The sequence below is a fragment of the Macrotis lagotis genome, chromosome 6, assembly GCF_037893015.1.
Source record: "Macrotis lagotis isolate mMagLag1 chromosome 6, bilby.v1.9.chrom.fasta, whole genome shotgun sequence".
NCBI lineage: Eukaryota > Metazoa > Chordata > Mammalia > Peramelemorphia > Peramelidae > Macrotis > Macrotis lagotis.
The window spans coordinates 90,268,883-90,283,130 of NC_133663.1; the positions used below are offsets into that span (position 1 = coordinate 90,268,883).

Sequence of the window (14,248 nt, forward strand, 5' to 3'; positions counted from 1 at the left end):
ATCCTCTTTCCTTAGTTTCCTCATCAGTAAAACAGGAGAAATAATAGCACCCCCCCACTTTGCAAACCTCAAAGTGTTATATAAATACTAGTTATTAAATTAAAAAAGAGAATTTTAGGACAGAATTTGTAAACCACTAGATCTTTCCTGAAACAAAAAAAAAGACTTTTTTACTTTACCACTTGTAGAGTGGCATCTTGGGCCATCTTGGGCCATCACCATTGTCTTGACTTTTCTCTTGCCATTGGACTCTGATGACTCTGGAGGGCAGCATGAGACTAATAACTTTGAACAGCCCTGCCTCACTTAAGTCCAGTTTATGAGCAAGTCAAGACATCACTCTCCTAGTGTCATTGGTCCTCTTTTGAAAACAAACATCAACGTGTAGAGTAGTTTACTATTTGCCATGAAACCTATTTAAGCAAAGCTAGGTTTTTTTATAAAATGAATAATTGATCTGGATGACCTTTAATGTCCAGTTCAACTCAAAGATTCTATGAATCAAAGAAGAAAAAAATTAAAAGTGACTTGGCCCCCAAATTATTAAGACTAAGTATCTCTAAGCAAGTGATAATAATGAAACTATTTCTCTTCTGCCCTTTCCTGTTTTGATATATTTTTAGATGAATGCTTTATCCCATCCAGATGGGTCAGGGTATCATTGATACCTTCTCCTCCAGCATGAGTCCTAACATGCTACCTGCTCATGAGGGCTCATTGAGGTGTACAGGCGACCTTGTACAAGCTTTACTTAAATAACATCAGCTGTATTAGATTTTGCCAAGTTGGAAAGGCTTTGATTACTTGTCATCTGTTTTGGCCACCAGGTGATGATTATTTTTAAACATAAAAATCCATGGAATGCCTAAGGTTGTTAAGATGATGGTTTGCCTTGGTGTGAGGCACCATTGCTTACATTGTGATAGAATGATTTATAACACAAGTCATTATAAGCTTCTGAGAAGGGGCTCCAAATGACATTGAAGGAGGATATAACCTAAAATGTAGGATAAATTAGAGGGAAGGAAAAGTGACAGTAAGAAATCTAACTAGGAGACTAGTATAAGTAATCCAGAAATTAGGTGGTTGGCTTAGACATGGTAGCATGGTAGCATCTGTAGACATGGTGAGAAAGCGACTGCTCAAAGAATTATTATAGTAGAAAAAATAATAGAGTACAGCAGAGACCTGAGAAGAGTGAAGGAGATATTCCCAATGTAAACTGCTTAGGACTTTTCAGGTGACTTTTTCTTTGAAGCAGGTTGGTCTCTCACTTTTCCTATCTTTGTTTAGGACCGAATGTGGAGAAAGAGCCGTTCATGGTATAAGGGAAATCGCTGCCATGGGACGGATATGAACAGGAACTTTGCTTCAAAACATTGGTGTGGTATGATATGTCCTTTATACTGTTAGATGATGGGATGGTAAGTAGACCTGGGTTTTAACCAAGAATATTCTAATATGAGGAAACTCCCCCCATAAAGGCTGGTCAGTACCTTCTCTGTACCTCAGAGAATCAGCTGGAGTACAAAAAGGTTAAGTGACTTACCCGAAGTCACCCAGCCCATATGTTTCAGAAGTAGAACTCCAATCTGAGACTGACCTTCAATCCAGTATAGTCAGATATAGTAAAACTTCGTTTATTTGGAACACTGAAAAAGAAAAAAAAAGCTCTCTAGTGAAATGATTATAGGTAATGGACAAGCTATTTAACTTTTCTGAGGCTAAATTTAATTGGAAGAAATTGAAGTGACACTTTAAGTTTTAGATAGTGAGTTCTTTAAAGAGAACATTCTAGAGGGAAAAAAAAAGACTTTAAGGACCCAGACTTCTGCTTCTGGTAGGCTTGTCACTGAACAAAAGAAGACTCAAATCTTCTTTCTTAGATACTTCTTATCAGGTTACCTTTTTCTTTTCTTTTTTTCTTTCTTTTTTAAAGCACCCATTGGAATGATAGGAATTTAATTTCAGAGATACAAACAGGACTATCTGCTTACAGACCAGATCCAAGGTAAACTAAGTCACCAAGTGCTTAGTACATATTAGAGTATCTCATCATTCTGGTGACAGTTTAATTCAAAAACTGCTCTTAGGCATCAGCAATGAAATTACCTTCTCAGAAGAAAACTAACCCAAGTTAGAAGTTGAAAGTATCTAAGGCAGTGGCAAGAAATGAGGAGAAGGTAATGCAAGGTAGACTAATGTAGTAATATAAAGTCTCCCTCCTACAATCTTTATCTTCTTCAGAAATGACACCATACATTCATAATATAATATTTTTTTCAGCTGGAAGGGCTCATGGAGAATTTACAATCCCACTCCACTGCTGTCATTTTACAGAGGGGAACACTGAGGTCCAGAGAGGTTAAGTGAGCTGTTTAAAGACACATAACTAGTTAATGGTAGAGCTGAGACTAGAGTATAGATTTTCTATCTCTTGGGTCCAGGACACAGTTTTTCTCTAACATGATATTACAAATTCTGAGTAGCATAAAAGAGTCTAATTAAATAAAAACCTTTGTGGATTACTTGGTTTGGAAATTGGAGAACAAAAGTCATGGTCCAATCTTTGCTGTGTTGCAAATGGTCCTGGGCCCTAAGGGCTACTGTGTCAGAACCTGGGTCAGCTATATTAGCCAATCTCACTTCCCAACCCTTACCCTGCCCCCTGCTTCCCAGCTTGGCCTCATAATCCTGCAATAACTTAGCTACATCTCTTCTTCAGGATTCCAGTGGGCACCTCTGAGGCAGTGAGGTGGTCCAGTGGATAGAGAGTTGTCACTGAAGTCAAAGGAACCCAAGTTCAAATCTGACCTCACACAAATTTGATCTTTCTTGCTGTGTGACCCTGGTCAAGTCATTTTATTCTTTTGGCTTTGTTTACTTATTCATAAAATGAGCTGTAGGAAGGAAATGGTAAACTACTCCAGTGACTTTGTCAAGAAAACCCCAAATTGGTTCACTAAATGTTGTTCTTTTTCTAATGCCTTTGGTTGGAGCTCCTATTCTGTGGGGTTTCCTCCACTAGTAGCCACAAGTGACTAGCATCCAGACTCATTTAATCAGTTCACTTTTAAAAGGGATATTTATTTTGAAAGTATAGTAAGAACAGAAATACAATCATTCCACCTGCCCTGTACTTTAGGAGTGCACTCTCCCCCCTTCTACCTCCATCTCTGGGGAGACTGATCTCAGATTGCACACATTTTCTGTGTAACCTTGGTCCCATCCAAGTGAGGCAATGATGTTGGATGAGTCCTAGTCTCAGCTTCCACTTCACTGAGTCTTGAAGGTCACTCCTTTGTCCTTGAGGCATCAGTTCTGAGCTGGTTACAGAACATAGCATGGTCTTAACTCCCAGATGGCTCATTTTTGATTGACAAGGTTATAATCTTAAACTTCCTTCACTCAAAAAAAAAAAAACCATCCTCCAAGGCAGGCAAGGGAACTGAGGTACATATTCACAGGGTCATATGTCAGTATTGGGTGGAGAAAAGATCTTGTATACTGTCAGCAAGGAGGAAATCATTTGAAGAAAAGAGCCAAATCAAAAGAAACGGCTGATGCTGGCTAATGCCTTAGAAAGACACTCCTAGTTCCCATTCTTCAATTTTAAGCAATCAAAGAGGCTGCTCACTACACAGGAAGCGGTTCAGGATCAGTAACAGGATGCTTCTGCATGATCCAATGATTCTTCATTACATGTCATCACAAAGCTCCTGGAAGTAGACTCACCATACTCTTCCATGTGGAGAATTGCATCAATGTCACTCTAAAGTGGATTGGACTTAATGAACAGTCCCTTGTTACACACTGAAGTCCCCCATCCATCCAGTATTTTTATATCAGATATCTGGTCCCCTGGATAGGGACAATTTCCTGTTTCTCAGTTGAGGTTACCTCATTTGAGCCTCTCTCAACCCACTGGACCAGGATCTTCTCAGTTTCTGGGCATTTCAGGGACTCATCTACAAGGAGACATTACTTTATTATGCCAACCTTATTTAACCTTTTTTAGTTTTCATTTTTTTTTTTAGATTTTTCAAGGCAATGGAGTTAAGTGGCTTGCCCAAGGCCACACAGCTAGGTAATTACTAAGTGTCTGAGGTCGGATTTGAACCCAGGCACTTCTGACTCCAAGGCCGGTGCTCTATCTACTGCACCACCTAGCTGCCCCTAGTTTTCATTTCAATATAAATAAAATAGAGATAATTTTTACTTACCTATCTCCAAGAATCTTTCTTCCCAGATTGACTCCTGGAGGTCACTGTTCTGGAAGGAGACATAAGGGAAGTTCATGTGTGAGAGACTGAGATTTGAGCAAATAGAGACCAGAGAGTGGGAAAGGGTGGGGAATTCAGGGGTCTGATTTTCAGATTTGATTTACTACTTGGAGAATGAGAATGAAGGATGAGGGAGCCTGAATGAGGACTCTTGGTCTTATCACTTGAAATGTACCAATTTTAAAAGAGAAAGTAGTAACTGAAAGGAGGATTAAGTTTTGAGCAAAAGGGAATTTATAAAGGGAAGCTTGGGAGGGCAGCGTTATTCTTAACATCCCACTGGCCCACCTGTTTTCTGTATCCTTTGTTGGAGTCTTTACACAACCAGGTTAAATTACTGGAACAGAGGTCTAACTCAGAGCATAATGAACATTTTGGTTGTTTTTCTTCCCAATTAGGTTTCTATGTCCTTTGATAGTTAGAAATATCTCTAAGTGATTAGTTGAAATCAAGCTAGCCTGAAGATGATGGGTACTTGGGAAAATCAGAAGTGAGCTTATGGAATAAATTTCCTTCATTCTTGAGAATTTGTTTCAGTTTCTTTCTCAAAAGGAGCATATTTCTGAGGTTGGGGGAACTGAAGAATCCTTTCCCTGGCCAGAGAAGAGGGGTGGTAAGAGATACAGTAGCCCAGCTGTGATGTGAATCACAGGACTCTTTGGATGCTCATATCCATTCTGTGTCAGTTTGACAGAATCCCTCAATCTCTTGAAAACTTTCTATTTTTGTAGCTGAAGTGGGGGTGACTTCCCTGCTCCTATATCAATGTTTCAGTGTTAAGTTTGGATACATGTGTCTGGTTTGGCTGTTTGGACCATTATACTGTGAAAAGAGATACAGGGGAGTCTTTTGATTTGAAACAAAACCATTCTCATTTCTCACTGAGTTGTACCACTTGGAGACACTTCTCTAACTTTCCTACAATGCCCCAGGAAGCTCTTTATTGGGAAAACCTCATTATCCAAGAAAATTCAATGAGCCGTTTTATAATTCTGATTGATGAATGGAGCCATCAACCCCCAAACCCCCAGGGAGGGCAGGGATTAGTTCAGAACATTCTCACGTTTCTCACCTGACTGAACTATGCTGGGACTGCTCCACATTGTCTTCTTCCAATAGATTGTAAGACACTGTCTTTTTTTTTTCTGGTTTTAGTAAGGCAAATAGGGTTAAGTGGCTTGCCCAAGGCCACACAGCTAGGTAATTATTAAGAGACACGGTCTTTTTTAACATCTGCATCACTAGTGTTTGGAATAGTGCCTAGCATATTGTAGGCACTTAACAAATGTTTATAAACTATTGAGATTTTCTTGAGGTTTATGGTAAACTATTAGCTGATCTGAGGCAATGTGCTTGCTAACAACCAAGAAAAGAGAAGATTTAAAACACATTTAGAGTAGTGTTTTATTTTAAAAGTGACATTAAATATTTGACAATTTTTAAAGTAACTGTTAATGTTTCTGCCTTAAACCAGACACAACTATGTGTGTGCTTGTCTTTCTACAAAAGATTGCTTGTGTTTTTAAAAAAGCAAAATGAGCCTTTTTGATTTTCTTTGTATTTGGTTTTCTGCATTTTTAGTAGTTGCTATTTTAAGATGAATAAATATATGCATAAGTAAGATAATATATGTAAAGTGCTTTGCAAGGCTTAAAGCACCATGTAAATACTAGCGATTATCTCTGTGGTCTTTTTTGCTGAGGTTTATAGATTATGACCAAAAGTGGCATTATTCAACACGTGTGGTAACAATCACTTTGAACAACTGCTGATTTGTTGATGTTTTAAAACTCAAGTTTAAATTATTTAACAGCATATTTATTTGTCGATATTAACTCAAGTTTTTTTTTATAAAAAATGAAAACGGATGTTGGAATATTGAGGAGGAAGGATTTGATATTTGCTTAAGAGATGAGGAAAAATAAGTAGAAGATATTATGCTACTCCTTTCAATTAATATGATTCATTATCAAAATATGTGCTATCTGACTATAAATGTTCCTTGGTTAGATCTGTTTTTCCTGATAGCATAGTTCATACAGACACCATTATGGGAATTGGAATTAGGAAGATTTGGGACTATAATCTCATAGGGCATCTAGGTGGTGCTGTAGTGCATTGACTTCAGTTCAAATGAGACTTCAGATAATAGTTGTGTGACCCTGGGCAAGTCACTTAATTTCTGTTTGCCTCAAATTCCTCATCTGTAAAATGAGTTGGTAAAGGAAATGGCAAACCGCTCCAGTATCTTTGCCAAGGGAAAATACCCCAAATGGGATCACAAAAAAATTGGATATGACTGAACAATAAGTAATTCAATTAATATCTATGGGCTTCAATTTTATCATCTGTAAAACGGGGATAACAATCTCATATACTTTACTGAGTGATTATGAGGACCAAGTGAGATAATACTGGTAAAGCATTTGTAAATCTTAAAATACTTTATAAATGTGAGCTATTCATCTGTGGGAACTTGTACAATCCCTTGACCTCTACTTTCATTTTCCTCATATCTATTTCTTGCAGGCTAGAAACATGATAGCTGAAGACAAATTCAAAAGAATCATAATATTATAGCTGGTAGCCTCAAGTAGGATCTAACAGTTTTGGAGAATGCTTAGAGAAAGGAAAATGAAATGAGTGAAGGGATAAGCACCTACCTATGAAAACAGATTAAGAAAAGAGGAGGAAAAAAAAAAGAGGGCCCAGACTAATATGATCAAAGTCTATAAAAGCAGGTATGGCATGGACAGGGTGACCTTATCTATCAAATCTCAGATTAATGAGACTAGGGGACCTTCCTTTCAAGGAAAGAGGAGAGTTTAGAATAAAATAAAGGGTTATTGTTTTTTAACAAAGCAGTAAATTTATAGAATGTATTGCCCTGATAAATGGTCAAGGTTGAAAATGGCAATTCAAAATGTTTTTTTATTTTTATTTTATTTTTTTAGATTTTTCAAGGCAATGGAGTTAAGTAGCTTGCCCAAGGCCACACAATTTAGGTAATTATTAAGCGTCTGAGTCCAGATTTGAATTCAGGTACTCCTGACACCAAGGCCAGTGCTCTATCCACTGTGCTACCTAGCCGCCCCCAAAATATGTTTTTTTTAAAGAGAAATTAGAATGTTTATTACAACATCTATCTCATAGGGTAATTCTGAGGATCACTGAGATAGCATGAATAAAAAACTTAATTGTTCTGTCATGTCTGACTTTTCATGACCCCATGAACTTGGCAAAGGTATTGGAATGGTTTTCCATTTTCTTCTCTGGTGGATTAAGGTAAACGTATTACATGACTTGCTCAGGGTCACACAACTAGTTAAGTGTCTAGGCTAGATTTAAAGATGGGGTTTCTTGACTCCCAGTCCAGTGCTGAGCCACCTAGCTGACTCTACAATAATCTTTAGTAGTTCCCTAAATTTTTCTATGATAAAATACAGCTTCCTTAACTTGGAGAGGTGTGTTACCTACAAAATAGAAAGAAATGGTAGAGGGAAATGAGATGGTGCTTGAGAAGCAGTATATTGCAGATTTTTAGCTTGGGTTTGCCCTCTCTGTAGTAACAGGAGGAAGACAAAGTTTCCTTTGCTGCTGCTACAAACTTTTCTTATAGGACTAAGAAATTAAACTATTAATACTATATTTCTACCTTCATTACAAGTTTAAAAGACTTTCTAGAATAGTCTGAGACCTTCACCCTGACTTGTAGTGTTGTTTTTTATGCCAGAATATTATTTGGTATAGAGAGCTACAAAAGCCTTTATCAAGGTTTCCTTTATCAATGGATGCACTTCTGCAATTTATAGGAATTCCAATTTATAGGAATAGAGATTTGGTGACTCTGAAAGATTAAGTGACTTGTTCAAGGTCACACATAGCAATGTAGCAGAGCTGTGATATGAATACAGGTCTTCCTGACTTCAAGATCTTTATCCACTATATCCACTGTCTCTCAACATTGCTTTATGTTTTCCTTTTGTGGACAAGTGAATTCCAAAATCTAAATGGTAAAAAGAACACTGGATCTATTTTTATTCTATCTATACTATAGGCCAAATCTCATTATAACACATATTATCACGATACAAATCTCCTTATAAGTCTTCTAATCTTAGGCAATTTTCCACTTAATTCTAATTATATTCATAATAGCATTATTACAGAATAACAAAAGAATTATGAGAAGTCTCATAAAACCTATTTGAATTGGTTTTAAGTTAGTTCTACATACACTCATTTGGATCTTATTTTGTAAGAATTCTTGAGGGTTTTCTCTCCATGAATATTATGATTAGTATCTCCAGTTAGACTGACAGGATGGGCTTGTGTCTTTTAATTTTTTTTCTAATTCATTATGTCTATAGAATTGGTGGGTGCCCTTCATTGACATGTGAGCCTCCTCTCTAATACTGCCCCAGATAGATATATTCTATGGATTGTAATCATTCAAAACCATAGCTCATAAGCCTCTATGATGCGCTTGTTCTTTTTAAGAAGCTAGAAAATAAAGTTATTCAAAACAAAAGCATTTGTGAAATAGTAGACTAGGAAAGTAGCAATTGAATATTTTGTTCATAAACCTGGTACTTACCTTTAGGGGACACATGTAGCTAGATTATATTTGTGAATGGATAAACATGGAAAACATATTGACTAAGGCATAACAAAGAGCAGCAACTCAAATAGGGGGCAGTGATATCATCTGGTGATTTTATTGGACTTCTTTTGTTGGATCTGTTCCTTTCTAAAACTTGCTCAGGGATCTTTTTTAAATTTTTTTTAGATTTTTTTTTTTGCAAGGCAAATGGGGTTAAGTGGTTTGCCCAAGGCCACACAGCTAGGTAATTATTAGGTGTCTAAGGCCAGTGAACCCAGGGTACTCCTCACTCCAGGGCTGGTGCTCCATCCACTGTGCCACCTAGCTGCCCCTCAGGGATCTTTTTTTGTGCACTACATCCCAAAACATCTTAGCTACCCTTTACTTTTCTCTAAGTTTCACATGTCTCTCTTACTCTCCAGCTTTCTCTTCTGGGTTGCTCTCATAGCTTATCTCTACTAGGCTTCAACTCCCCTTAAGAAGGAGGTTGGATTCCTGCTCTATTTTAGTTTATAGTGCAGTCAAACCCTTTTCTCTTTTAATGAGAATGGTAGACCCTTTACACAGAGTCATTAGCTAATTAGAACCCCTCCCCTACTCTCCATCTTATCTGTTGAACATTCTCTTGTCATTAGGAGTCTCATGAACCTACTAAATCTATGTCTATCTTTGAATAAAAAGGTCTTACCCTGCCCCCACCATGGGGACCCAACTGCTCCAAAACTATTTAAAGTCAAAGAACTCTTATAGGATCTATATGGGTTGTGGCATCATCGTTTTCCTTCAACCCTTTTTTCCTCCCCCAACCTCACAATGGAAATTACACTGGGGAAGACAAGAAGAAAAAAGTTAGATAGAGTCACTGTTAAGACATCACTCTCATCTCACTCATTTGTCCCAAATTTCTGCTTTTATTTTATATATATATATATATATTCAATAATAAGCCTTCCTGGCTTTGAATCACCCTACATGGCCATACAGAAATGATAATAACTGGTATTTTATAGCAATTATGACTTACAAAGTATACTAATTCTTATTTAAATTATATATTATAAAATATTAATTATAATTAATTTAAATCCCATGCTTGTCATAATATTACTATTATTATATCATCCCACTTAACATACCTGAAAACTAAGACTCAGAGAGATTAAATTGCCTGACAATGATTACAATAGTAAAATCCAAGTCTTTTAACTCCACAATTAATTTTTTTTTTAAACTGGAAAGATTCAAATTTCAATTTTGACATTTACTACCAAAGTAAATATATTCCAGAAAAATAATAAGGCCAACATTCAACAAGCATAAGAGATATGCTAGTTGGAATGGAAACCATTCATAGAAGAAGTTATAGATGGGGGTGGGTGGGACAGGATAGGGATATAAATGACAATGGTTTCTGAGAATCCAGAAAAATCCATTTCTTTTGCATCTTTTAGTGATCATCTCTATTGATTTTTGTTCCAGAGGTAGGTGCATCGAACTCATCCTGCAAGGAAATTTACTGTGGACCATATCCTGAGTCAGAACCAGAAGTAAAGGCAGTAGCTAGTTTCCTCAAGAGAAATCTGGATCATATTAAAGCATATATAACTATGCATTCATACTCTCAGATGGTGCTATTTCCATACTCCTACACTATGAGCAAAAGTAAAGACCATGAAGAACTAGTAAGTGATACTTGAAAAATTTTCCACTTTTCATTAACAATTTCAGAAATATTTTAAAACTCAAGATCAATCATTTAATCAGTCAACAAGGCTTTATTAAATGCCAACTATGTACCAAGTAATGTGGATTCAAAGGAAAAAACTGGCTAGTTCCTGCTCTCAGAGAGCATACATTTTGCAAAACTCTTAGCAAAATTATTTACCATGATGGTACTGTAGAAACAGTAACAAAAAATATTCCTTCCACAAACCTGGGGTTCCACAAATATACACAACATTCCTAGGAAGAATGGGTTCAAATGTAGGGTATAGTGCTAGTTAAATATATCTGTGGAATGCATATGTGGCAAAAGCAACCTATGGCTCCTTGTGCTATAGGGCCTGAAAGCCCTTTCTTTATTCATAGTCCTCACAAAGCTTCCCTTGGTATAGCACCTTAGCTGGGGAGTTTGTTCCCAAGGTCTTTACCTCGCCATAGTCCAACTCTATTCTCTCCTTGAATCCAAGTCCATTGGGAGCTTATGTCTCTGCTCTCCTCTGAATATAATGTCAAGGAGTTTACTTACATTTCCCTGGATAAAGCAACAAGGACATGATCAAGTTATGTACAAAAATTAGGAGATGGGGCTAGACTAGTGATTTCACTGGTGTAGGGAGCTCTCAGGGGAGGATATTCCCTTTATCAATGCAGACTTCTTCTCTGATGTGTATAGTCTACAACTTACAGAACACTGAGAGACAAGATAGCAAAGGGATAGAGCACCAGTTCTGAAATCAGGAGGAATCTGAGTTCAAATTCAGCCTCAGATACTTCCTAACTGTGTGACCCTGGGAAAGTCACTTAAGCCCAATTGCCACCAAAAAAGAACATTGAGAAGTTAAGTGATCAGGGTTATACCTGTTGTTGGTCAAATGAGAATGTCAAGATTATAGGTCTGATTTAAAAAGTATAGGAAGTCAAAGAGATAAGGCAAACTTCAAATTTGGGCAGAGAGATTGTCTCCTATGTTAAAATTAGTATATTAGTTTTGATGGGAAAAGTTTTGAAGTCAAGGAAAATTTTAGAAAAGTAAAACAGGTATTCTAGAGAGTTAAAGAGGAGAGGAAAACACTATGGTATAGCAGAAAGAAAGCTATATTTGGGATCAGAAGACCTAGATTCTGAATTCTAGGGGCAAGTCAAGCAGCTCAAGCTATTCTGAGAGTTAATGAAAATACTTACTATTATTGTCTATTGCTATAGATGTGTGAACTTAGGCAGGTCAGTCTCAGTTTCACTTCCTTAGTATGAAAGGATCTACAAATAATTGCATTACTTCTAGCTTGCAGAATTGTGAGGAACTAAAGAGATAATAGTGAACTCTAAAGAGCTAGAGAAATAGTAGCTATCATTAAACTATATCACACAAGTAGCATTATTTTAAACTGGCTTATAGATTAAATATAGATATATTTAGCTTCACATAAAAAATAAGACACTATGTATAAATCAAACTTTTAAAAACAAGTATATTTTCAACATGCCTAGAGGAATTGTTACCTAAAGCTATTACACTATAAATATGTATGTGAAACAAATAAGCCTTTCATAGTACAAGGCTCTTTTATATATTATGTTATATTATATTATATTATATTATATTATATTATATTATATTATATTATATTATATTATATTATATTATATTATATTATGTTATGTTATGTTATGTTATGTTATGTTATATTATATTGACATGGGTTGGGATGTATTGTTGTAAATCTCTATGTTCAAATATTCCCTTTATTAAAATTGAGGTAAATCTACAAATGAAAGGTAGTGTTATCATCTGCTAACACATATACCATTCTGCTTGTTATAGTTGTGCTCTAACAAAAATCCCATATCTTACTATTTCAGTCTCTAGTGGCAAGACAAGCAGCACAAGCTATTCTGAAAGTTTGTGAAAATTCTTATTACACACATGGCCCTGGTGCACCAACAATCTGTAAGTATTATTTCTTAAGTTCTTTGAAAACAATCAATTATTATGTAATTGTATATATTATCTTGTTATAACATATAACGTAATTACATAATTTTTCTCCATATAATCTTCTATAAGCTCTATAGAATAACTATTTCTCTCCCTTCAACTATCACTTTCCATATATACTGCATATAATATATATGTATAAATATATCTGTTGCATTCCTCTCTGAAGTCATTTTAGAAATAGAAACTTCACTTGTTCTATTTAGTATTCTTTCTCCCCACACAAGTAATATATTATATACATATTATAGATTATAATTATATATACATATATGTAGATATATACACATTTGTATATCACATTCTTCTCTGTAATAGTTATTTTAGAAACAGAAACTTCACCTGTGCCATATTAGTAACACACACACACACACACACACACACACACACACACACACACACATAAAATACTTGTATTGCAGAGTTCAAAGCCTCCCCAGTCTAACCCCAAACTGACTTAGAAGTCCAAGTTTAAGTGACATTTACTCTTTGCCTTACCACAGAGGAGCATTACTGCTAACATTCCATAATCACTGTCAGTCATGACAAAGAACCCTAACATCTGAAATAGTTCTAGAAAGAAATTTATTTGGTCATTTGACAGAGGAGAAATCTGAAAGAAGAGGCAGCTCCCTGCCCAGTCTCTACAAGGTTTATATTAAATAGTGTTCAGATGAGAGATCCAGTGCAAGCAGTTAAGCAAGGTTGCAGAGGAGGAAGTTTCCAGACAAAATCCACTGAGATGTACATCAATAAGTATAAATATTCAAATTATTGAGATGTAAGCATAAACATTCAGATTTGGGGAACCCAAAACACAGCATTGGTGGACCTAAGACTGGGTGTGATATAAGCATTCCTTGCAACCATAGACACTTCCCTGGATTATCTCTCTTCAGAGAAAGATTGGACAGAAAGCACAAAAGATCTAGAAGACATAGTGTGACTCTCAAAGAGAGAGGGGGATGACAAAACAAACATATATGGCAAAGATGATATGATTCAAGGACAATTGTAAAACAATACATTAAGTGTAAAATAAAAGCTATAAAATATACATATGTGTTGGGTGAATGGGGAGGGGAATAAGAGTAATATCAGAGTAATAGTACCTATCTAAAAGACGTGAATTTTGAGTTGAAACTTGATGGAACTAATGGATATATATTGGTATAAATGAGGGAAGCTAACATTCTATATAGGGAAGAATATTTGAGCAAGAGCAGATCACACTCAAGGGATAAGCATGAGCTAAATCTGACTTGATTAGAGACATTGAAGTAGGAAAAATGGAGAAGTGAACTTGGAAAGGTACAGGATATTGAATGCTAAACTGAGGAGTTAACATTTCATATAGGCTAAAACTTGTAGTACCTTTGGCTTTTGAATAGCGTAATGAGTTTTTTAAAAGTTGAGTAGGATTATTTTGGGAATTTTTCAAAATATATTGGAAAACCGAGGACAGAAAAACTAATTGTGAAAGATTATTGTTACAATGTAGGCATAAAATGATAGCCTAGATTTTGGTGGTCACTATGAAAGTAGAAGAAACATATTCAAACAACAACATTAGGAGGGAAAAGACTATAAGACTTGGCATTGGAATGAAAAGATTGAGGATAAGGGGAAGGAAGCACACACACC

General features: G+C 36.0%; 1 protein-coding gene across 2 annotated transcripts in view; it reads left to right on the plus strand.

Annotated features, from left to right (window-relative positions):
• CPB2 (carboxypeptidase B2) overlaps nt 1-14,248 on the plus strand; it is a 61,884-nt gene that overhangs the window by 41,382 nt on the left and 6,254 nt on the right. For both annotated transcript variants that reach the window (XM_074191681.1, XM_074191683.1), the window contains 3 exons: nt 1,294-1,387; nt 10,366-10,568; nt 12,469-12,556. In XM_074191681.1, coding sequence (XP_074047782.1) covers nt 1,294-1,387; nt 10,366-10,568; nt 12,469-12,556 — 385 coding nt within the window. The remainder of the gene's footprint in view (nt 1-1,293; nt 1,388-10,365; nt 10,569-12,468; nt 12,557-14,248) is intronic.